Source organism: Dreissena polymorpha, chromosome 15 (assembly GCF_020536995.1).
Source record: "Dreissena polymorpha isolate Duluth1 chromosome 15, UMN_Dpol_1.0, whole genome shotgun sequence".
NCBI lineage: Eukaryota > Metazoa > Mollusca > Bivalvia > Myida > Dreissenidae > Dreissena > Dreissena polymorpha.
The window spans coordinates 62,787,723-62,814,980 of record NC_068369.1 but is presented as its reverse complement, the minus strand read 5'-3'; the positions used below and the strand labels follow the sequence as shown (position 1 = coordinate 62,814,980).

The following is a 27,258-nucleotide window of genomic DNA, read 5'->3' as shown; positions in this document are numbered from 1 at the left end:
TTTTCAAGATAGCAAGTTTTCACGATGTTGAATTTCATTCCGGGGGGTGATTGAACCTGTTACCTCCGCCTAAAAACCCTAAAACTAATGAAGAGAAGCTTGAAGTACAGCAAATATGAAAAAGACGAAAGATAGTTCAGTAGATAGTATAGTTTTCTTTTTATAAATGCACAATACATTGTGGATAGTCCGGAAAGTTATTCGAAATTTAGGTAAAATAACATAGATATTGTCGGACCACTTAAAATCTTGGAGGACCAGTAATTTCTGAAAGCTGGTGGTCCTTTGGGTCAGTAGGTAAAAAAGTTAGTGTCAAGCCCTGTAGTCGTTTGCTAAATTTATTTTACGAGCTAACCTTACGATTTTTACAACAATTTGAAACAAAAAATTACAAAGTACAACAAACAAACACGATATCAATGAGAAGCAGAGTATACAACAATAAGTATACAATCAGATACGGCACAATAAAAATTCACATCATTTATTCGCCATGGTCGTCGACATCGGAGAATCCGGCAGCGATGTCCCCTGTGTGCATTACAAGCGTTTATTGGTATGCCTGCAATACCACATGTCTGCAAACCTAAGATCTCAAATACCTTTAAACCATCTGCGATAGATGAACGAACATAATCTCTCCATGGGAGACGATGTCCCCAGTGTGGATTAAAAGCGTTTATTGGTAAGCCTGGTACACCACACGTCTGCACACTTGTATTAAGATTATCACGATAAGAATATAAGCCCTTTTCATAACAGGCCTCATTTTAATATTCATCATAAAATGCTTGTGTTACCAATTTGAGAATGCCGGTATACTTAATGCTACAAAAGTTTTGCAAACAATACACATTAAAACAAACAAACATGGCTATACTATTTTAATAAAATGGTACATTTATTTTTTATGAAACAGCAAGTGCTGCATTTATAGCCTAAATGCAGTTTATTACACAATAATTGTTTTTTATTTTGTTTTGTTGTATTATCAAATGCGCTTATTTAAATTTGATTTCCAATTTTATTGCTAACGCCACATTTACGCTAGTCACATCTATAGCTCATGTACTTTTCTTTGTTCTGTTAGAAAGCGCGCGAAAATTAGCGTGGGTGTATACACTGTTGAAGAAAAACTGTGTAGCGAAGAGAATGCTGTATCTTTGACGTTATGCTCATTTAGGTAGTTTATTATTGAAACAGAAAATGTTCTGTGTACTGATTTTCAGGAAAATCTGGTCAAGACTTTATTTAATTTTTGTATTTGTGGAAACATGATCAGCTGTGTTTACACTGCGATGTTTTGAAAAAACAGATACAAATGTGCGAATGCAACGGCTTGCGGATAGGGTCAAATATTACCGGTAATACATTGTTCTGAATGACGTTTTTGTTTAAATTATTACGTTCAAATTAATTTAATGGAAACAAATATATCAATACAATGAGCATGTGAGAGAACAAATGCCAGCATCGTTTTTTATATGAATTTTCTATCTGAAATAAAACACGAAAGAGGATTAAACATTAAATGGATAAACATGTGTGACTGCATTTTTGGGAATATTTAATGATGATTTATGTGCGTCGTTTACGCCGGAGCGTCTTATGTATGGACAAAAATAAAATAATGTAAAAAAACGGGGATGCGTCTTACATTCCGGTGGAACATATAACCCGAAAAATACGGTATCAAGGTGAACAAAAAAAATCGGTGTTAACTGTTTAGTAAAAATAAATTGTTATGTAAAAATAGCATTCTAAGGGGATATTGTAAACAGTGTAATAAGGATGGTGTCAAATGTAGCGGGTGCAAGTTACAAGTTAGCAATAAATTGCAATATATTGCAATACTGGTTTTTGAACTGACAATATATTGCAATACGGTTTTTGGCGTATTGTTGCAGCACTACTATGCGGTGCTCTTGTTTACACTCTAGGAGTGCAAGTTGGTCAAAACAAAAGTTCTTATGTCTGTGCTGAGTTTGATAATGGTTACAGTCCTTTGAAAAACATGGCTGCCTGGAGGCGTGGCAGTTTGATAATGGTTACAGTCCTTTGAAAAACATGGCTGCCTGGAGGCGTGGCAGATTGAAAATGGTTACAGTCCTTTGAAAAACATGGCTGCCTGGAGGCGTGGCAGTTTGATAATGGTTACAGTCCTTTGAAAAACATGGCTGCCTGGAGGCGTGGCAGTTTGATAATGGTTACGGTCCTTTGAAAAAACATGGCTGCCCCAGGAGGCATGGAAGTTTTCCTTATATGGCTATTTTAGCACTTCTGAACACATGAGACTAAGAGGTCTCATTTATTATCCAATATTCATGAAACTTGCTTAGAATATTTATCCCAAAGATGTTTTGGCCAGTTTGCAAATGATTCCAGTCCCTTAAAAGCACTGATGATGGAACCCGCATTTATATGGTGTTGGCATCATGTCATATGTAGAGTTTATTTGTATGAACAAATAGTTCATCTCTCACCAATGCTGATGGTTCAAGTTTTCTTAGCCTCACTAAATAAACATATCTGTATTCAGCTCTTGTTTTTATGCCCCCGATAGGATTACATATAGCATTTGAACTGTCTGTCGGTCCACCCGTCCGTCCGAAAACTTTAACATTGGCCATAACTTTTGCAATATTGAAGATAGCAACTTGATATTTGGCACGCATGTGTATCTCATGTAGCTGTACATTTTGAGTGGTGAAAGGTCAAGGTCATCCTTCAAGGTCAAAGGTAAAAAAAAACAAATCCAAGGGAAGTGCACCTTTAAAGGGAGATAATTTCTATTTATCATTTGGCAGGTACAGATCATTTTTACAAGAGAAATAATATTTTTTAGCATACCTGATTGCTCAGGTGAGCTTTTGTGACCGGTCTTTGTCCGTCGTCTGTCCGTCCGTCCGTCGTCCACATTTGGTTTTCAAACACTCTAGAGGCCACATTTCTTATTCAATCTTCATGAAACTTGGTCAGAAATCTCGGTCGAGTTCGAAACTGGGTTGTGCCGGGTCAAAAACTAGGTAACTAGGTCAAAAAAAAGAAAAACCTGTAAACACTGTAGAAGTCACATTTTATGCCCAATCTTCATGTAACTTTGTCAAAATGTTTGTCTTAATGATATGTTGGTTGAGTTTAAAAGTGGTTCTGGTCTGTTGAAAAACATGGCCGCCAGTGGGCGGGGCAGTTTTCCTTATTTGGCTATAGAGAAACCTTGTAAACACTCTAGAAGTCACAATTTTAGCCCAATCATCATGAAAGTTGGTCAAAACATTGGTTTTATTGATATCTCGGACGAGTTTGAAAACGGTCCAGATCGGTGAAAAAACATGGCCGCCAGTGGGCGGGGCATTTTTCTCTACATGTATGTAGTGAAAACATGTGAACACTCTAGAAGTCACATTTTTGGCCCAATTTTCATGAAATTTGGTCAGTGCATTTGTTTCCTTGATATGAGAGTTGAGTTCGAAAATGGTTCCGGTAAGTTGAATAACATGGCTGCCTGCCAGGGGGGGGGGGGGGGGGGGGGGGGGGGGGGGGGGGGGGGCAGTTTTCCTTATTTGGCTATAGAGAACCTTGTAAACACTCTAGAAGTCACAATTTTTGCCCAATCATCATGAAAGTTGGTCAAAACATTGGTAGTATTGATATCTTGGACGAGTTCGAAAATGGTTCAGATCGGTGAAAAAACATTGCCTCCAGTGGGCGGGGCATTTTTCTCTATATGTATGTAGTGAAAACATGTGAACCCTCTAGAAGTCACATTTTTGGCCCAATTTTCATGAAATTTGGTCAGAACATTTGTTTCCTTTATATGAGAGTTGAGTTCAAAAATGGTTCCGGTCAGTTGAATAACATGGCTGCCGGGGGGGGGGGGCAGTTTTCTTTATTTGGCTATAGAGAAACCTTGTAAACACTCTAGAAGTCACAATTTTTGCCCAATCAACATGAAAGCTGGTCAAAACATTGGTTTTATTGATATCTCAGACGAGTTCGAAAATGGTTCAGATCGGTGAAAAAACATGGCCGCCAGTGGGTGGGGCATTTTTCTCTATAGGTATATAGTGAAAACATGTGAACACTCTAGAAGTCACATTTTTGGCCCAATTTTCATGAAATCTGGTCAGAACATTTGTTTTCTTGATATGAGAGTTGAGTGTGAAAATGGTTCCCGTCATTTAAATAACATGGCTGCCAGGGGGGGGGGGCAGTTTTCTTATATTAATATAGTAAAAAAAAGCTTTGAATCTTGGTCATAATATATATTTTTGTAAGCAAAGTTTGATGTTTGGTAAGGGGGTATACTCAAAATATAGGTCACCAGGTCAAATCTTACAAAAACAAAATCACTCCATATGCCAGAGTTTTGGTTCAATAATGATGAAACTTGACCAGGATGTTTGTCTGGACAATATCTAGGTCAAGTTTGACGTTTGGTAAAGATTGAATGAACCGACTTCTCTCAGGTGAGCGATCTAAGGCCATCTTGGCCCTCTTGTTATTATATCCCTTTAAAAATTATTACTTCCCTTGTGAAAATTATCTGTACCTGCCAAATGAATTATATAAATCAAAGCGGCACAGTAGGGGGGGGGCATTGTGTTTCTGACAAACACATCTCTTGTCCTTATTTTCCTTGCATATCATGTCCCTATTGTATATTGCAGCGGCTGCTGCAAGACTGAAGTTGCTGCTGAGTTTTGCTGTTGGTGGACTGCTGGGGGACGTGTTTCTACATTTACTTCCTGAGGCATGGCAACACCTCAACAACAGTAAGAACATTGTGGATTCAGGTCCTCACTATCATCATCAATCTTTGGTTTGATGTTAGAATTAGAATCATACCTTGATAGACCCTCTAAAAAATAATTGAGACTTTCAGGTTTCCTGCCAGCTAAAAATAGTTGCTGCCACTTAATTTTTCCACTTCAAAAAAGTTGATCATATTGGACACAATTAAGAGTCTACATAACATCATTGTCACAATATAATAGCATACACTGCATTTATGTGATTAAAACTTTGCGTTTTGGTTTTGCATTGTAGAAATTACGTATTTTATAACAAGTTCATTTCAGCATATTGAATAATGCTGTAAACATTGTTCATTGTTATGTAGGGTCACGAAAATGTATGACAATAATAATAATTATAAAAATAATACTTCACGGGCAGATTGCCAAAGCCCTCTCCAATTAACCCATTTATGCCTAGCATCTAGAAAAAAAGCCTTGGCATGATGCGGCGTCTCATCAGGGTCTGCGCTGTTTGCTTATAGTAATTTCTGTAAGAAATATTCTAAATAGAGAAATAAATATACTAGACATTCCTAATTTTGGAAATAAATTGATCCAATTTAGAAGGATGGGAGAGTCCTTTAGGCATAAATGGGGTAAGATGTGTATTTGTTGATTTTCCAACTGTCTGTCTGCCTGTAGATGGTAACGACCACGAGGGGCACACCAGGCTGGGCCTGTGGGTAATTGCAGGCATGCTGTCCTTCCTCATCATAGAGAAGATGTTTGCACAGGAGGGTGAATTTGATCATGTGAGTGCAAATATATATGAGCCTTGCTCTGGGACCACAGGGATTAATTCATGTGTGTAGAAAGTGTCTTCCCAGATTGGCCTGTGCAATATGCACTGGTTAATCAGGGAAGACACTTTACACTTTAATGGTATTTTTGATTGAAGGAAGATTCTTCTCAGCAAAAATCCAGTGTAGATGGAAAGTGTTGTCACTGAATAGCATGTACATACTGCACAGGCTAATCTGGGACTACACTTTATGCAAAGGCATTAAACCCCAATTTTCCCAGAGCCAGGCACATATAGGTCTAGTGTCAGTAAGAAAGTAAGTCTTTGAAGTAAGTGATATTATTTTGCCCTTTTTTTCCAAATCCATGTCATTCAATGCTAATATGACCTCAAAATAATGAAGGAAATATACTCTCCTCTATAATGCTATTTTTTGTTTGAAGGAAGTCTCTTCTAACCAAAAATCTAGTTCAGGCAAAAAGTGTGGTCCCTTATTAGCCTGTGTAGACTGCACAGGCTAAACTGGGATGAGTCTTAAAGCATATGCATTAACCCCTTCTTTCCAAGAGAACAGCTGATATAATCCTAGTGCCAGATAGTGTTTGGAACTTGCCATCTCTAGGATGTTTAGGTTTTGAAAGATAATTATTTGTTAGTTGTGTCTTCAACATAAACAGACTTTTCCTCAGGCCAGTAAGATAAGTGAAACCATCTTGCCTCATTTTCCAAGTCTATGTTATTGATGCTGAAACCTCAAAAATAAGGGTCCTGTGACCATTCCCCCAGGAGAGAGAATATGTCTTGGGTGTATTGTAGGGTGCTGAAAGCAGATCATGTTTTGTCTAAGATTTCTGAATGTGCACAAATAAGGCCAGCATTTTTTTATATTTTTTTTACGGGATTTTTTTTTTTAATGAGTCGGGGGGGAAAAATAAAAATAAAAATAATAGCATGAAAAGTGAGCAGTCTACCAAAAAAATAAAACTAAAACTTTCTAAACCGATAATTTTTTTATTTTTGAAAATTTAAAATTCAGCCAATTTAACCTTATGTATACTTGCATTAACCTTTAAGTGTTTTATATATCTCATTACACTGTTGTAGAAGCTTTTTATAATAATAGTAAACATATTTTTATATATATTTATAGGTAAAAGCTCCTTTCGCATGTATTATACTATATTGCTTCAAAAGAGACTATTAAACATGCCAGGTGTGTAGTGTATCATAGTGATCGTTAAACTTTTCTTGAGTGTATATCATATGTATGTTTATAACAAATATAGCATGCATTTGACTTAAATAAAAAAGACTTGAAAACTTTTTACATTGTTTAAGGTTCATGGGGGGGATAAAATTAATTAAAACTTCGCTTTGGTTTTTCTTCATTCAATGTGGTACAATATGGTCAAACTACATATCATTTTAAAGCTAAAGACGGATAGAATAACATAAACACATTTTTGACATTCAATATTTGTGTGCTTTATTCATATTTTGGTTTAAAACCAATACATTTTTACACTAATTTACAAAATCTCAATCTAAAGTTAGGACGGATATGCACTACCTAAAGTTGAATAAATACAAAGCTATATACATACACAAGGCCAAGTTAGCAACATTTCACAGAAAATTATTGTCATAAAACAACAAATGAGTTTTTATTCAACTGCCGTTTTAGGATAAATTTCCTAAACAAAGTTTTAAAAATAACTTAAACGTAACAACTTTTAAAAAATTCAGGTATGGTGGATAATAAGAGTCACAATTCTATTTCAAAGGCTTAACAATTTTGTTATTTACCTCTTAACCAAATTGCAAATTTTAAACCATCTCAAATTGAAATAGATTGCAGACGACATATAAAATTGTAAAGGAATATAAAGAAATTGGCAAACCGATTGATTTTATATTTCAATTCCTTCTACCCATTTTGAAAGCGTGGCCATTGCTGTGCTCCGTAGAAAAACGTGCAAAACAAATCGGTCGAAACCACGTGCAGTGGTGAGAAAACCGGGTATGTGTATACACATACCTGAGAAAACACATACTTATTTTGACAGTTAGGTGGCAACTAGTAAAACAACTGTTAACATTAATCAGCAAGAGATCGCACTAAATAACAGAAATGACCACGTAGAGATATTATCACTTACCCTATTTCAAATATTTTCCAGCTGAGAATTGTCCCCCACACGTCTTTTTTAGTTTATTTGTATTGTTTTTCTGGAGCCGAAGTGCATCTCACAGAATATCCATCCAACTTCCGTTGTTTTCACTTTCGTTATTAAAAACTCCGTTTAAAATAATTATTTCTTCTTTTAGATTGTTAAAGCAATGTATTATTATATATTATCAATAGAATCGTATATCGTGATGCATTGAACGGAGTTACGTATCGATCTTTCTGTCAGTCTGTAAGCGTACTATTTTATGCGCAATAATATAGTAAATTGGACAACGATTGTAAACATTGGTGAAATGCTTCTTACATAGTTATTCCATACATGCCAGACGTCCCGATCTCGGCGGGACAGTCCCGCTTTTGGGCCCTTTGTCCCGGCGTCCCGATATGAGACGATTTGTCCCGACATTCGTTAAAAAACAATGTAAGGTCTATAGGTTCCCAATAAAATTCGCTATTCAAGCTCTGTTTCGCTAACACTTACCACCGCTAATCCCTTTATTGCCCCCAGTTAACAATCCGATTCTACTTCTCGTGCGTACCAGTGTTGTTTATGAAACCTTATCAGCGATTTATCGGCTAATTATTGATTTTATCAGGCATTGACCATGGCGGTCTTCAAGATGGTGGTCGCTTATTGCTATCGATAGTTGTATTATAATGAAATAAATGTTGAAAATGTGTTTGCTTTTGTCTTTGTTTGAAACGGTTTACAAAACAATTGTTTTGTAAAATTAACTCTTCGTCGTTAATGAGTCTTTTACATTCAATGTTTAGTTCCAAAATAGCGGGATAATCCGAATGTGCAATATACCAAAATCGAACAAACAGTCCAATAAGTGATACCCATCCTGTCTAGTGTAATTGGGTGTTATTGTAATAAAAACAACGAGGTGCTATGCATGACAGTTTGACCCTACTCCAATTAAGTTGTTGGCAGTTAAAATGAACACAAAGACGGTTTGCTTCCACCAAAAACCTACCTCGGAAATGTGTACGGCCGCGCATTCCGTGTCAAGCTGATGTAACTGTTCAGTAGATAGTTTACTGTAACCCATACTTTCAGTGTACTGGATAACCTCCCCTGCGTTAATGTTTACCATTGAAAGTAATATAATGAATATTGTTGCCGTAATGTTCCAGATTTTGTACTCTAAAAAGATGAATTTTATCTTTGTTGTTTGCTATTGTCTTATTTAATAAAAACTTTTATTGTTATGTTTTAGATTGTATGCTTCATACCAGATGTTTTATGTCTTGAATAAAAGTATCAAGAGTTTTTGTTAGTACTATACAGCACGGAGTGTATATTGTAATCTAGAGTCCGTGTATACAGCAAAGACCTATCAATATGATGTGTATATTGATAGGTCTTTGTATACAGTAAAGGTGGAACGATAGATCGTTTTAGGTGTCCTGCTTTTTGGTCAAATGTCCCGACAATTTTTTATGGAATGTCCCGCTTTGGACCGAAAAAATTCTGGAATGTATGGTTATTCTTTTGAGTGTTTATGAGGTCTGATCGTGCAGTTTGCAAACATCAACGGAAAGATTACAATCCAATGCATTTGGCATCGTCAGCTGTTTGGAATGTCAATTATGCGATGAGTGAGTTTTTAGCATGTTTCTTTCTATTTTATTAATTTAAAAATGGCTGCCCCCATGGTGATGAAATGACATGTGTTCGAGTTTTGATATTTCTAGTTATGTAAACTTTTTTTACTATTTAAGCGTAACTTGCCCTCGTCAATGTCGATATTAATCACTAGATATATAATTTTCCGCCGAAATACGTGGAACAAACATGATTCAGATTTTTGAAAATAATGTATATTTTATTGTTAAAATCACTTTGTATTTTGATTGATTTCGTGGATGTTATGATACGTTGATGTACAAAATTGGTAGCAGTTTGAAGGAAAAACATCCTTTAAAGCATATATGTATACATGTGGCACTCTTTCTTTAGTCAAATTTGAGTTCAATGCTAGGGGGCCCACATTTTTCAAAATGAAGCCTCTACATGAACCTTAATAGCTTTAAATAACAACCAACTTTGTAACTTTCATCCATGGGTGGAATATGCACACTAAAAATACTCTTTAATATAAAACAGACTTGCTTACTATCATGATAATTTGTATCAATCATGGGGAAAAAATGAGCCACGTAACAGGAAAATGGACCTTAGGGGGATTGCGACCATTTTGGCTCCAAAAGAGCAGTCTGATCAGGATCCAAAATGTTCAACATTATTGTCATTCAAACTTTGTGTAGTGAAAGTTCTAGTACATAAAATGTGAATATTTCATTTAAGAAACCGAGAGTTATAGACTTATAAAAACATGTGGAGCATTTCTTTTTATATTCAGAGAGAGTTGTAGTGTTTATATATGTAAAGTGAACACAAGGGGCATTACTACAATATTTGGTGTGTAACATCCTTATGAGGTTCTCTTTTTTGAAGTTTGTTCAAATCATGCAGAAAATTTGCCCTCCCTAGGGGTTACTGTTTTGCTTATAAATATAAATAATATAATCATTTTCTGGCCCATTGGTTTGTTACGTTGCATGCCAATCATATAGTGGTTCTTTGCTAAGTTTCCTCAAAGCATTTCTCCGTGGTCAAAACTGTTTGCGCTTCAGGGGTCAACTGATTTATATAGATTAATGTATTTGATAATCCATAACAACACAGAAACCGCAAGGGTCAGGGGTTCAATATTTGGTGTGTAACATGTTAGTGTTTTCTTCTAGGTGTGATCAAATCATACATTTGGAGTAAAAAATAACCTGTCCTTGTTTCAATACTTATATTTACTTATATAATAAAGAGCTTAAACAATCTTATTCTCTCAAAACGCATGGGTTAGGTGATAATTATTTTGTATGTGACATTGTATGGTGGTAATCTTCGTAGTTTTTGTATCATGTCCATTGGCTTCACATTAGCCCCAACAAAATATTGAGATAAAAGACACAATATACCTAGAAACCAAGATTTATTTCATTGAACATTTTCTTAAATGAAAGCCGTATAAAGAATTAAATAGTACATGTAGCAAGGATTTAAATTGTTCTAGTAGAATTACTCTGCTGACTGTATATAATTTACTTGCAAGATTAATTATATATAGAAAACAACTTTTGAACTATGTAATTGTATATTTTTAAAGTATTATTTTATTTTAATAGTTTCGTAAAAGACTCACAGCATTGTCAACATAAAATGGTGTAAACTTTTGCACATATTATTTTGTTCCTCTCTTATTCACAGTTTAAGTTCAAATGAAAATTTCTACGGAATGTGTTGTCTGTATTATTTTAAGGAGAAAAAGCAATGACATTTTCTTGGATATATAATAAACAAAGAGAGCTATATAAATGTGAAGATAATAATAACCCTTGAAACAAATACATAGAGCCAATTGAGCACATTTATCAACAGAGCCTAACGTGTGATAAAACTTGCATTCCTTGTACATGTAGTACAAATCCTGCAGTATGAAATCATTCTGTACAGTTGATAGCACATCATATTTTGGCTAAATAATAACTAATTTTTGAAAAATACATTAAGATGTATTTCTGATTTACAAATCTGATCAAATAATTAAGAAATAAATTCCATTTACTTTTTCATGACATTTTGAAAGTCAAAACTTTGGTTTCGTCTGTAGAAATTCAATAAAATGAACTGATCATAACAAAGGAACATAAGGGTCAAAAGGTACCGGAAAAATGGTTAAAATGTTGTTATAAATATATTTATACAGTTTAATATATGGAAAAAATGTTTTGTTTTAAGTTAATGAAGAATAATAAGCATGTTAATTTGCTACTGTGTCAAGAAAAATAATTAAAACTTTCTTGTGACTTTGACGGACATACGAACATCCGGACCCAATGTTATTTTCTTCAGAAGCTGTGTTGCATACTTTTTTCTAAATAAAGAATATATATGGGTGGGTGGGGAATGGGATTATTGATGCAAGTACCTGTGGTCCTCATGTTCATTATAAAGAAACGTAAAGTAGTACTTCTTGGACATTTTCGGGATGTCGTGATTTTTATGTATAAAAATATAACCAGGATCTACATTTTAATAAATACGCATATTTATTAAACCTACCCAAAACTTCTTTACACACCGAAAGTTATCGATGGTGAAACCTCTGCATCATCTGCAAAAACTCTAATTATTTTTAATTTCGTATCACATAATATGGACATGATGTGAACAATGGTGTTCTAAAGATTAAATTTTCTAATTAAAATTGTTTCTGCTCAGTTTATAATTAATTTGATTTTAAAATATGCTACATTTGTCTCGTTATTGTTAATGTCCGCCATTTCGGAAATGTAATATGAACATCATTTGTTAAATACTTACTGATTGGCTAATAGCGTGTGGTATTGGCTGCAATAGCCAATGAAAATCGCTGACGCTGTACAAGTCGACTTGGCACAAGAAACAACCCGTATTATAAACAAATTTTGAACAACACTTCCGGCAATCTAAGTATTTTTTTCCAGTTTTGGATAAAATACCAGGTCGGCGGGTAGAATGTAAATAAAAAAAACAAAAGTAACTTTTATTTTTATTTGTATTTGTCGAAAAATAGGTTCGGGCGCTCCCGTAAAACAAATAATAAACAAGAAATATCTTTTAAAAAGATATACGGCGTTGATTGTGGTCGATGTTTATGAACGATCAAAAGTTATCTCTATGAGATAAAAAGTAGCGGATGCCTTTTTTCTGCGCAGTTCTTAGCTACATTATAAGCAAATCAATTACGGGGTGTTGCGCCAGATTTCGTGGCTTATTTTGCTTTATGTGATATTATTACTCAGATATCTATATTTACAGAATAGAAAAACACAAGAAACATGAAAATAAACGAGTGCATATAGGTCAGCCGGCAATACTCGAATCTTATTTAATTGCATAATTATAGTATAGTGAATTATTGTGCTCATGCTTAATAAACTGGTCTAAATGGATAAATATTTCTAATTAATTTTATCAAAATTGGTCCTTATCATGCAAATGTTGAAACCATATTAAAAATCGATGATTGACATACCACAACAATATCGCCGAATATCTTTATTTAGTATCTTTCTGATCAAAACAGACTTCAAGTGCTAGATTTCTGCAACTGACCGCAAACTGAACTTGATACCTTGCGGATTGGAATGCAATGCATTACAGTCACTACGTTATTGTCAGTAAGACCGGTGTAACACAATGATCGCAACCCCTTCTGCGAACTCCGGTGATGAACTGTAATATAAACTCTGACTTTCACAAATGGCCGCGAATTGACCCGAAACCTCGCGGGTTGAAATGCAATGCAAGTAAGTACTATATATGACAACATAGCCTTTAGTATAAACGCTTTTGCGCTGGTAATTCTCTGAAAATAAAAGGTGAACGCACAAACTGTATTTATGTCGAAAATTGATTGTAAAACTGTTCTATCTATTGAGCCTTTTCATTAGAGATAAAATTGTTTCATGCAGTAAAACAGTGTAACAAAGACGCGGATATGTTTCCAATGTTCTTGTGTTATACTCAAATCAGCCAATGGAATAAATGAAGTGTATTCATTCGTACCTAGCCGCGGGAAATTTTATTTGAGTATTATTGGACACTTACAAAGGTCAAGTCAGGGTGAAAAGCTGGCTTAATACAGCTTACGCCGAAAAAATGCTGGCCTAATGCTGATAAATGGTATAAGTTGCACTGCTGCCATGTCTGATATATATATATATCTGATTTATTACTGCCATTTCTGTCAGTGAATAATGTTCTTAGCTTATGTAGATTTTCTAGGTAAATAAGAGTAACAGTGGTATTTGAGTCTCTTTCTGTAAAAAAACTGGCTTTGATGTATGTGCGTAAAGTATTGGCCCAGATTAGCCTGTGCTGTCTGCACAGGCTAGTAAGGGATGATACTTTCTTCTTTTATGGAATTTTTAGTTTGAAGGAAGAAGCTTCTAAACAAAAATACAGTTAAGCAGAAATTGTCGTCCCTAATTGCAGTATACCGATGCACTAATATAATGAGGATTATTAGTATGCACAGGCTAATCTGGGATGACACATTACGAACATACATTGAGCTCTGTTTTTCCGGAGCGCCACTCAGTTATATAATGCATGAAATTTGCTTTAAGATTTATGGGCAATTGGTGTCCAATTAATTTAAACACGGAAGTCCATGTTCTATTCAGGAAACACTTGCGAAAGTGGGAAATAATGCCTGTTGTTTATTCTCAAACATAATGATTTTCCATGTTTTATTTTGATCTTACATTGTAACTTAACTGAATGAACATCTCCACATTAGTATTTGTCAGACTTTATTAATAGCAAAATCAAGTAATGTTTTAAATACACATTTATACTTTAAAATTCACTTAGATTACATTGTGAGCATTAATAGTTTTGTGATTAAAGATCATGTTGTTAATGGGGATGAACAAGGTTACTGTTATAGAGATATGAAAGTCAACACACACAAAGATAATTAAAGTAAATTATCTAAAGTATTGATAAGATGCTAAATGAGACATTATTTTTGCTTCACACATTAACAGCAAAGATAAAAACTGCTGAAGATGTATCATGTATGAACATATCAATATCAAATACCAAGCTACCAACTTAAATCTTGACATGTATGGATAAAAAATAAAAGGTGTTAAACTTAATTCTTTGAGTGTTATTCCTTTAAGACATGGTATTCCTGCCAAAAAAGGTTATGTGGAAAAACATCCCCAAATCAGACTGTGAAACTGGTATGCAGGCTTGTTCCTTTGCTGGTCCTTAACCAAATTATTTTAAGTCAAACAGGGCTCAACATTAACAGTTGTCCTATTGCCCCTGGCAAGTAAAAGTTGGGTCCGGGCAAGTTATTTTATAATCTAGTTGTCCGCCCAGGCAAGTGCAAAAAAACCCAAAGAGCATTAAATTTTGACTTTAAATTGCTGTAATCATTTGTTAAATGTGCAAAAATAAAAAAAGGTTTTGTGGTGTATCATTTTTATCTTTATAAAAAAATATGAGGTCTACAGTTAATGTGATATTTCATGTTTGGGCAAGTGGCTTCACATTCAGGGCAAGTAGATTTTCTAAGTACTTGCCCAGCAGGGCAAGTTAGTTTTTAGGTTTATGTTGAGCCCTGTCAAAGAATCAGAGATGACTATAAAATCCCTGTTACAGGAAAACTGGGCTAAATGCATGTGCATGAAGTGTAGTCCCAGAGTAGCCTGGGAAGTCCGCACAAGCTAATCAAGAACAACACTGTTTGTTTGAACTGGGTTTTCTAAAAGAAGAGATTTCCTTTAAAAAAATATGTAAAAGCACATGCATTTAGCCCTGAAGTTTTCATAGATTGATGATCATAATTTTCTGGATGTTTATAATGTGCTTATTTAGTTGGAGGATGAATGTTCAGAGGCTGAGGAAGAAGAAAAAGCAGCTAGAATCCATGACAATTCAGAATCCACTGCTGGCCTAGTCGATACTACAGACACAGATGAGGGGGCTAGACAAAGAACTGTACACAACTATGCAAACCATATCAGCAATAAACAGAACGGTGTTCATGTGACAAGTGATGTAAAAATTACAGCAAAGAAAGCAGATAAATCAAAAGAGAAAGATAATATAAAGGTAAAACTTCTTTAACTCTTTCAGTGCTGGAACCAAATTTTGAAGGCCTTTGCAAACAGTTTGGATCCAGATGAGACGCCACAGAACATGGTGTCTCATCTGGATCCAAACTGTTGCTATTCTATTAGTATTCTTTGAAAAAAATCGAAGAAAATGCTAATTTTAGAAATTCAGCAGACGACATTTTAGCAGAAGACAAATTTCCCAGCATGCAAAGGGTTATATTTTAATAAAGAAACAAAAATTAGTGGATCAAATGCAAATCTTAAGAGGTATCATCAAACGCATGCAAATTCAATGTTTTTATTGAAGGAGTGCATATAGTGATCGGACCGTCTGTCCGTCTTTCAGTCACACTTTGTGTTTAGGTTTCGCATAGGGTTCGAAAAATGCTTATAAGTTCTATGTCCCTTCACATAGCAACTTGATATTTTGCATGCATGTGTATCTCTTGGAGCTTCACATTTTGAGTGGTGGAAGGTCAAGGTCATCCTACAAGGTCAAAGGTAAAAAAAACATGTATCAAAGCGGCGCTGTAGGGGGCATTGTGTTTCTGACCAACACATCTCTTGTTCAGGATATTTCTTATCAAAAAACATAATAAAAATACAATATTATAAGATAATATTATATAATAAATTATTTATTTATAATAATTGACCTTGTTTGGTAGCTCTTGTTCTATTACTCTGGGAAAGCCCTTATATTGACAATTAATTATGTTACTTAAGCAAAAGTGCGTTATTTGTTTAGCAGCATTCTTTGGTAAGCCGGGCTTAATGCATATGTGTCAAGTGTTGTCCCAGATTAGCCTGTGCTGTCTGCACAGGCTGATCTGGGACAAAGAGCTCTTTATCAGCTTTTATGGAATATTTAGTTTATAGGACGAATCTACTTAACAAAAATCCTGTTTTAGAAGGAGAGTTCATACTGCACAGGCTAATCTGTGATGACACATTACGCAAAGTCCAGCTGTCCCTAAATGAGGCTCATTTAATGCATTGATATTATAGTATACATGTAGTATATCACTTTACCATGATTTCATGTAATTATCTATTTGCTAATCAGTTTTGATCAGCGATAGGGGTCACTCGACCACAATATTATGTAAATCATAGATATTTAGACCATTTACCTAGTCCTCATTTTAGGACAGTTTCCCAGATTTTCGGCCAACATTTAGGCAAACTTCTGCAACTTTAGTATTGTAACTGATAAATTAACATACCTTACACACATAACTCTTGAACAGTTTATTCAATATTGCTAAAAGAATCCCTGGTCTTAAAAGTCTATAGGATTGATTATGTATCATTTAATGCTGATGTTTGTTTTAAATATGCATGTTATTTATTGCTATTATTGTAAATGTCGGTTAATAGCTATTCATAGCTAATGTTTCTTTGTTACACATGTACCGACTTAAAATAAAATTTGATTTGATTTGATTTGATTTGATTTGGTACATATAATGTAATATTAAATTGCTATACATCTCATTTTGCATGTATCTGACAACTTAACAATTCAAATAGGTTATTCTCATTATTTAATTTAATATGTTATGCAATTTTTAAAGATGCTGATATTTACTGACCATTGTAAATTGTGAGTTATATATTCTGTTGATTTCTGTATGTAAATACATGTACTATTAATGAGCAAAAGGATTGGTCAGAAAATTAAAAGGTTTCATAAATTCACTATCTGGCAATATTTATCTGTGTACTCATACATTCATATTGGCCCAGATTGTAGTGTTTCAATTTGGGGCCATTCATTTTATATACCAGAACATGTTTACTATCATATTATAAGTGAAATGAATTTAACAACAAATATAATGCTAGCGAACATAGCCTGGGTAATTCATCTTAAAGTGAAAACATAACATTGCATTTTTTTTTTATTTAACATTACGACGTTGATGTTTACTTGTTAATTGTATTATGCCATAAGAAAAGATGTAATTTGTAATAGTTTATCAGTGAAATGTATCGAGGTTGATTTGAATGTTTGGCCAAACTCATTTAACTACATTTAAATTAAACTGTTAGTCTGTGAAACGCTCCCATACAGGGATGTATGAGGTTTTGTGTGGGGGATTGCATTTGGTATTTGATAAATGAATTGATAATGTACAGTATTACACTGTGAATGGTAACATATACGTTTTAAGTTGACTGACCTTATGTTTAAAAATTAGGTAACTTAATTATGACCTTGCTAAAGTTAATGTAATTGGCAATTAGTATGTGGTACTAAACCGAAAGAAAATCAATGTCCTTGATTTTTGTTGTTTTCATTAAGTATTTGTACATATAAATTGTTTTATCCCACGTTTACAGCGCATTCGGTTGATTAAAGCCCCGTTGATTAAATTTCTGCTATAAACCACAGCACGAAATGACGTCATTTTTTTGACAAAATGAAGGCATACATCCAGAGATATCCAGTTAAAGTTATTTTGTTTAATTAAAAAGTTTACTGAATAAAAGGTGGGATAAATAGAATAATAGGTTAGTGTTGATTATAGATCAAGTTTATCATGCTCGGCACGAAAACGAAAAAGCACTTGCCAAGGCTCGTGCTTTTTGTTTTCTAAGCCTCGCATGATAAACCTGATCTATAATCAACACTAATCTATTATTATCTATATATACTTAAAATGTTTTCATTATGTTGGGCCTTTGTTTTGTGGTGTAACAAGTTTCTGTTTTCATTGAAGTGGCTCAGTTTGTTTAGGAAATACCAAACATTTATAAGATTGGACCTGGGAAAGCTGAAATTATCATTATAATGAATGTTATATGATTTCTTTATGAATTGTGAATGATGTTTGAAATGATGTCCCATTTCATTGCGTAGAAAATAATGAAGATTTTTTTTATTCAGTTACAATTTAAATTCACACATCTGGACAACAATTCTTATGATCTTGAGTTTGATTCCCTGCATCTGCCATATAATTATGCCCCCCTTCGAAGGAGAGGGGGTATATTGCTTTGCTCATGTCGGTCTGTCGGTCGGTCGGTCCGGCCACCAGGTGGTTTCCGGATGATAACTCAAGAACGCTTGGGCCTAGGATCATGAAACTTCATAGGTACATTGATCATGACTGGCAGATGACCCCTATTGATTTTAGAGGTCACTCGGTCAAAGGTCAAGGTCACGGTGACCCAAAATAGTAAAATGATTTCCGGATGATAACTCAAGAACGCTTAGGCCTAGGATCATGAAACTTGATAGGTAGATTGATCATGACTCGCAGATGACCCCTATTGATTTTCAGGTCACTAGGTCAAAGGTCAAGGTCACAGTGACCCGAAATAGTAAAATGGTTTCCGGATTATAACTCAAGAACGCTTAGGCCTAGGATCATGAAACTTGATAGGTAGATTGATCATGACTCGCAGATGACCCCTATTGATTTTCAGGTCACTAGGTCAAAGGTCAAGGTCACAGTGACCCGAAATAGTAAAATGGTTTCCGGATGATAACTCAAGAACGCTTATGCCTAGGATCATGAAACTTCGTAGGTAGATTGATAATGGCTGGCAGATGAACCCTATTGATTTTCAGGTCACTAGGTCAAAGGTCAAGGTCACGGTGACCCGAAATAGTAAAATGGTTTCCGGATGATAACTCAAGAACGCTTATGTCTAGGATCATGAAACTTCATAGGTACATTGATCATGACTCACAGATGACCCCTATAGATTTTCAGGTCACTAGTTTTTTTTGGAATTGGTCACACAACTATTTGTCCTCCATCCTACCTACATCCACCTTTGATTCAAGAAGGGCATTTATCAGTCAGTAAGTTTGTTTGCAAGTATATGTGCTAAGTACAGTAAACCAGTTTACTTAGAAAAAGTATGAGTAGGTAAGCAAACGATTATGATATGACATAAATACTGATGAAAACAGCTGACAAATCCAAAGTCATTGAAGAAAACAAACAATTGAGGCAATATCTTTTCCCCATCAAACCCTGGTATACGAAATTGACTGGTTTATGTTTCAGGTCAGTGGGTATTTAAATCTAGCGGCAAATGTGATCGACAATTTCACACATGGTCTGGCAGTGGCAGGAGGGTTTTTAGTCAGCAGTAAGGTAATTGGAAATGTTGGTAAGGTAATTCTAAAAATAAATGTTGGTTATGAAAAAGAAAAAAAATCTAAATGCTGGTATGAGGTCTTACGTTTCACGCCCAGATTTTTGCGGGTGTAAAGCTGAAACCTTTTAAAAACACTTCAAACCGTAAAAAGCTGTTTGTGTTTGCAGGTTTTTCCTCTTTAAAAAAAAACAGTGTTAAGAAGATTTGGGTTAAAACCTGCTTAGTTTTGTCACAAAACAACACAATTCAATGTGAAACCTCTTTAAAATTGAAATGGCCTATAAGATATGGTGCATAAAATCCTAAATTTTTACTATAATGTTATTGGTAACATAATTAAATGATTTATAAAATTATGAAACATTTTTAAATTAAGAAAACAGTGAACAGATGTATTAAGTTGCTCATGTCAATGACTTCTAAGTGCTGTTTCTTTTTGTTCCCCCAAAATTTTAGATTGAGTTAAGTCTTCATTTTATTGTCTTATTTTTGCAGTGGATGTTACAGTGAAGTACAAAGTTATTACATGAGTTTTTGTTATATTCATTTGTTACTATTAAAATTAGAGGCCTTAACGTGTTCCATATTCTGTTATATGTTATTATTTCTATGATTTATAATGGTTCTCACATTTTTATAACTTGGAAATGTTTTGCGTTCTTTCATTTAATAATATTTCTTTATTTGAAAATTAAACTCAATAATTTAATGGCTATTTTCAATATTTTAAAGGTTATTGTGGCATACAAAAATTCAGTCTATAAAGATACTATTATGTAGTAAATTACTACACTACTCCCTTTAGCTTGTTGCCATTTTTCAAACATCTGCAAAAGAGCTAAAACATCATCCCTTCATTGTTATACCTAAAATTGCCTTAAACAAATGGTATAAAAAATAGTAGTAAACAAATGTTGAATCTCTCACATGTACATCCTTTATATGTGATAGGTCACAGATACCAACAGATACATCATGCCAGAAATAAGTGTTTCAACAGAAATGCTAAACTTTTTAGAAAATCACCTACGTGAAAGTCGCAATTGTACTTGTTGTAGTCCTATTGAAGATGCAAAAGCTTTGTATGAAATAGAAAAGACATTAAAAAATATGGACTGTGCTCTGTGAAAAAGGGGTTGAATGCACGTGCAACAACACTTTCCGCTTTTATGACATTTTTGGTTCTTTTCATCCTAAAAATCCAGTGTAGGCGAAAAGTGTAGTCCTTGATAAGCCTGTGCGAATGGGAACGTCGTGCATTAAACCCCTTTTTTACAGAATGGGAACGTCACTTTATGCATGTGCATTAAACCCCTTTTTTACAGAATGGGAACGTCACTTTACGCACGTGCATTAAACCCCTTTTTTACAGAATGGGAACGTCACTTTACGCACGTGCATTAAACCCCTTTTTTACAGAATGGGAACGTCACTTTACGCACGTGCATTAAACCCCTTTTTTACAGAATGGGAACGTCACTTTATGCATGTGCATTAAACCCCTTTTTTACAGAATGGGAACGTCACTTTAAGCACGTGCATTAAACCCCTTTTTTACAGAATGGGAACGTCACTTTATGCATGTGCATTAAACCCCTTTTGTACAGAGTTCGGCTCATATATTTGTCAATGTCCTTTCTATGAATCCAATGAGTTTGCTTATTCATTAACACTTATGAGTTACAGCCTCTAAGTGCAACAATACTACTGATCATGATATAATGAGAAGACAATATTAATTATATATTGAATTGTAAGGTTAAATTAAAAGCAAGGAGGGGCTTTGTCTATAATGTACTTAATTTAATGATGTACATTTACTTGTAGCTTACTGCATTTTGTCTAATGTTTAGCTTTTTGGAGTGTTGAGCATTTCTAAAAATAAAAAATGTTTTTCTTACTTACTTAACAGTCTATAAAAAGAGGTGCAGTAAGTTCTTCTTTTCTTTTCATTTTTCTAGTATTTTTTGTTTTCCTATTGTTTGTAATCAATTTTCAACTCATTAAGTTTTATGCTGGATTTTTAACAGAAGCTTTTGGTTCAATAATCACTATTTTTAGACATATGTATAAATAATAAAATTATAGCAATCATATTAACAAAAAATGCTAAGCTATTTCCATTCCTGCACCAAACATACATGTTATGTTCATACTTCAGGTGGGGTTTATTACTCTACTTGCTATACTGCTACATGAGATCCCTCACGAGGTTGGAGATTTCGCCATCCTTCTACGCTCTGGCTTTGATAGATGGAAAGCAGCAAAAGCACAGGTAAAGCAGACAGCATTGTGCAACAATTAATAGCTTAGGTTTTTATGCCTTCCTTTGAAGAATAGGGGGTATATTGTTTTGCACATGTCGGTCGGTCCCTCGGTCTGTCCGTCGGTCCGTCTGTCGGTCCGTCCACCAGATGGTTTCCGGATGATAACTCAAGAACGCTTAGGCCTAGGATCAGGAAACTTCATAGGTACATTGTAGTCCATATAAACGGACTGCCAGAACCTTTGATAATTTTTGCTATGGCGGCTCCGGCAGTCCATATGCACCCCTTCATAAACATGGGTGCAGTTCAGCGCAGCGAATCCGTGCGCTTCACTAAACAGTCTAAGTTACAGACGTCGTTCGAGACAAATTGAGGAAAATAATGAATAAACTTCATAACTATTTTAAATTTACCTGAATGGCAACCAACGGATGTTATCCTTTGCATGCATCCGATAAACACACGACGATGTTTCAACACACTTTTCTCGCTGACATTGTTATGTGTCAATTTGAAACAGTGTATTCTGTATCGAATACCAAATTGTTATCGACTTTTTTGCGCCAACACATAACGCGACGTACAAAATATTGGTGTTATGCGACCTTTCCTATATTGGGTCAATTTTCCAATATAGCGGATACAGCGTACAAAACAAAACCTTAGTCAGTACAAATCAATTATTTCTTGCTTTAATGGTACCATTTGGATGATTGGTTTAGATAGGTAAATTTTAATAAGTTCTTGCAGTTTCAGTGATCATAAACCTTTGAATTGTTGATAACATTTTGCACCCATGGACAAGAGAGAGTGCATTGCAACTCTCAGCCTAAGCTGAGAGTTGAATTATTGCAACTAAGGTACATTGATCATGACTGGCAGATGACCCCTATTGATTTTCAGGTCACTAGGTCAAGGTCACAGTGACTCGAAATAGTAAAATGGTTTCCGTATGATAACTCAAGAACGCTTAGGCCTAGGATCATGAAACTTCATAGGTACATTGATCATGACTCGCAGATGACCCCTATTGATTTTCAGGTCACTAGGTCAAGGTCACAGTGACTGGAAATAGTAAAATGGTTTCCGGATGATAACTCAAGAATGCTTAGGCCTAGGATCATGAAACTTCATAGGTACATTGATCATGACTGGCAGATGACCCTATTGATTTTTAGGTCACTAGGTCAAAGGTCAAGGTCACAGTGACTCGAAATAGTAAAATGGTTTCCAGATCATAACTCAAGAATGCTTACACCTAGGATCATGAAACTTCATAGGAATATTGATCATGACTGGCAGATGACCCCTATTGATTTCCATGTCATTAGGTCAAAGGTCAAGGTCACAGTGACTCGAAACAGTAAAATGGTTTCCGGATGATAACTCAAGAATGCTTACGCCTAGGATCATGAAACTTCATAGGTACATTGATCATGACTGGCAGATGACCCCTGTTAATTTTCAGGTCACTAGGTCAAAGGTCAAGGTCAAAGTGACTAGAAACAGTAAAATGGTTTCCTGATGATAACTCAAGAATTATTAGGCCTAGGATCATGAAACTTAATAGGTTCATTGATCATGACTGGCAGATGACCCCTATTGACTTTCAGGTCACTAGGTCAAAGGTCAAGGTCACAGTGACAAAAAACGTATTCACACAATGACTGCCACTACAACTGACAGCCCATATGGGGGCATGCATGTTTTACAAACAGCCCTTGTTTAAATAGTCTAAATCTGTATTGAGCTTACATCTTGAAAGAAAGAAATACAGTTTGAAATATTTGAGTATCAGACTAAACTCAAATCACTAGCTATCAAACTTCCATCTGAAGTCAGTAACTATATGAAAAAATATCTGTTGTTTTGTTGGTTTCACCATGTATTGCTTTTTTTCTGAAGAATATAATTTAATCGACATATTTGAAATCTGACTGTATGTTAATGATGCACTTTGTCTTGATGGAAACTTGGTGTGTACTGATATACACATATGATCTAAATGTTTTTCAGTGCCAGAAACTTAGAGTTTGATCATTTCATGGTCAAACCTGTGGCTGCCTAGTTTATTAGTACCTGTTGTTGTTGTAATCTTACTTCTGGGTCAATGGTGCAGTAACTAATAATCATGGTACTGATACCAGGCTAATTCTTAAATTGAATAACATACATTTGGACTTGTTGAACTTAAACTTAGTCCAGGTTATTAGTTTGATATTGATACAACCTGCATAGTTGTTGACAGCTGTCATTATTCAATATTGCTGAACGCATTATATCAATGTTAATTCATTTTTACGACCCCCTTCGAAGAAGAGGGGGTCTTTTGTTTTGCACATGTCGGTCGGTCGGTCCGTCCACCAGATGGTTTCCGGATTATAACTCAAGAACGCTTAGGCCTAGGATCATGAAACTTCATAGGTACATTGATCATGACTGGCAGATGACCCCTATTGATTTTCAGGTAACTAGGTCAAAGGCAAGGTCACAGTGACTCGAAAAAGTAAAATGGTTTCTGGATGATAACTCAAAAATGCTTTGGCCTAGGATCATGAAACTTTATAGGTACACTGATCATGACTGGCAGATGACCCGTATTAATTTACAGGTCACTAGGTCAAAGGTCAAGGTCACAGTGACATGAAACAGTAAAATGGTTTCCGTATGATAACTCAAGAATGCTTAAGGTTAGTATCATGAAACTTCATAGGTACATTGATCATGACTGGCAGATGACCCCTATTCATTTTCAGGTCACTAGGTCAAAGGTCAAGGTCACAGTGACTTGAAATAGTAAAATGGTTTCCAGATATGATAACTCAATAATGCTTAGGCCTAGGATCATGAAACTTCATAGGAACATTGATCATGACTGGCAGATGACCCCTATTGATTTTCAGGTCACAAGGTCAAAGGTCAAGGTCACAGTGGCTCGAAACAGTAAAATGGTTTCCGGATGATAACTCAAGAATGCTTACGCCTAGGAACATGAAACTTCATAGGTACATTGATCATGACTGGCAGATGACCCCTATTGATTTTTAGGTCACTAGGTCAAAGGTCACAGTGACTCGAAACAGTAAAATGGTTTCTGGATAATAACTCAAAAATGCCTACGCCTAGGATCATGAAACTTAATAGAAACATTGATCATGACTGGCAGATGACCCCTATTGATTTTCAGGTCACTAGGTCAAAGGTCAAGGTCACAGTGACTCCAAACAGTAAAATGGTTTCCGGATGATAACTCAAGAATGCTTATGCCTAGGATCATGAAACTTTATAGGTACATTTATAATGACTGGCAGATGACCCCTATTGATTTTCATGTCAATAGGTCAAAGGTCAAGGTCACAGTGACTTTAAATTGTAAAATGGTTTCCTGATGATAACTCAAGAATGCTTACGCCTAGGATCATAAAACTTCATAGGTACATTGATCATGACTGGCAAATCGCCCCTATTAACTTTCAGGTCACTAGGTCAAAGGTCAAGGTCACAGTGACTTGAAAACAGTAAAATGGTTTCCTGATGATAACTCAAGAATAATTATGCCTAGGATCATGAAACTTCATAGGTACATTGATACATGACTGGCAGTTGACCCCTATTGGTTTTCAGGTCACTAGGTTAAAGGTCAAGGTCACAGTGACAATAAACGTATTCACACAATGGCTGCCACTACAACTCTCAGCCCATATGGGGGGCATGCATGTTTTACAAACAGCCTTTGTTTAATGTTTAATTGAATATGTTGGAAATTTTCCAGAATTTGTTAATTTAGTTATTTATGCAAATATTCTAATGTGTTGAATATACATGTATTGGCTTCTCTGTATTCAACGCTAACCTAGTATTCTCTATGTATTGGCTACTCCGGTATGAGCCATCCCCTGATATTGCATATTGTAATATTGCAAAAACACCCGTACTTTTCTTCATTTGATTGGAAAGAATTCATTAGAATTTTATTGCTGATACAGTTATTACAACTTAGCGTTTATTAATGACCTTCAACTTTCTGATATTGCCAATCCTTGGTGTCGGTTATCACTTCTGAATGGCTCACTTTTGCCTTGGATCTCAGGTCAATCATGCCCTCCACCTCAGGATCCCAGTATTGACTGCTACATAAATAAATAGCTGTTATAACTATGTACTACTGAAGCTACAGTTTCAAAAGTGTTGATTGTCCTGTGTTTTCAAACACAACTAAATATGTTTGGGTGTAGTACCAATTCAAGCCCTTGATTGTAATGCCAGTTCACTATCACTAGGCCAATGACCCACCTCCTTGCTGCCTTGTTATTTTTTTTAACTTTGCCTCCTTTATCGGTACATGTATTAACCCTTTACCACTCAGATATGCACCAAGAAACGTCTTTAGTCCCTTAGAAAATAAAATTCAATTTAAGACCTTTTTTTTATTAGACTCAAAGTGTTTATAACCGCTCAGGTACTGATGAGCAGCAAACAGCATACAACCTGAACAGACTGTGAGTTACCCTGATTGTGTGTAGCCATTTCCACTTTGTTTATGAACTTGAAAGGGTCTAGTAGCTGTCACCTTGTGTGTTTCAGTTGCTTACAGCAACAGGAGGAATGCTAGGAGCCTTGACAGCATTGACAGCTGATTCTGCACGGTCAGCAGGTATGAATTTGACAAAAGAAGTAAACATAAGATTAAGACATAAAACAAGCAAATCCATTGAAGTGATATCCCCCACAATATAAAGCTTGTTTATGGATAGTTGCAAATCTCTTGATATAAGGTATAATCCTAAAAAAATATTAAAGTGTAGGGTACAAGTATGTCATTTTTAATTGGCTTTTTTATTTCCATGTAAGATCTCAGCAACTAATAATTCACATGAGATTTTTTCCCATTCAGGGGAGAGCACTGCCTGGATATTGCCCTTCACATCCGGTGGGTTTGTGTACATCGCTCTTGTGACTATTGTCCCAGATCTGCTGGAGGAAAAACATTTAAAGTAAGTCATCCGACTCATAAGTGATGTATGTGTTTTTATGCCCCTGGCACCTTGATGTGGAAAGCATATAACGTCAATTTTGACTTCCCAACAATTCTCAACCATCTATCGTAAATTACCAATCTTACTACAGCCTAGCATGTCGTATTAGTCATTGCAAATATCAAACTCATTTGATTGCAAAATGTGCACTGCTTAAACTAGCTGCATTTAGAATTGTATAGTTGTTGTTAAATGTTGTCATTTTTTCTTTCTGTAATACTTAATGTTTGATTGTAAATGTTTGACTTGCCTGGTTAGGTTTACTTTAAGTTTAAAGTGTTTAAATCAGTATACCTTGTTATCAGACGTTCAGTATATCTTTTTTACTCAGAACCTTCTGTTTCAAATAATATGTTGCTGAGAAAGCCTAATGCATGTCTTTAAGTTAATCAGAAAGCTGGGTTGTCATAAACCATTC

The 27,258-nt window shown here is 35.1% G+C and overlaps 1 protein-coding gene across 1 annotated transcript in view; it reads left to right on the top strand.

The window, feature by feature from the left end:
* The window catches only part of LOC127860435 (zinc transporter ZIP13-like), a 49,381-nt gene that overhangs the window by 18,672 nt on the left and 3,451 nt on the right, over positions 1-27,258 (top strand). The window contains exons 2-8 of the mRNA XM_052398516.1: positions 4,671-4,775; positions 5,442-5,551; positions 15,177-15,413; positions 19,444-19,533; positions 21,699-21,812; positions 26,389-26,458; positions 26,699-26,798. Coding sequence (XP_052254476.1) covers positions 4,671-4,775; positions 5,442-5,551; positions 15,177-15,413; positions 19,444-19,533; positions 21,699-21,812; positions 26,389-26,458; positions 26,699-26,798 — 826 coding nt within the window. The remainder of the gene's footprint in view (positions 1-4,670; positions 4,776-5,441; positions 5,552-15,176; positions 15,414-19,443; positions 19,534-21,698; positions 21,813-26,388; positions 26,459-26,698; positions 26,799-27,258) is intronic.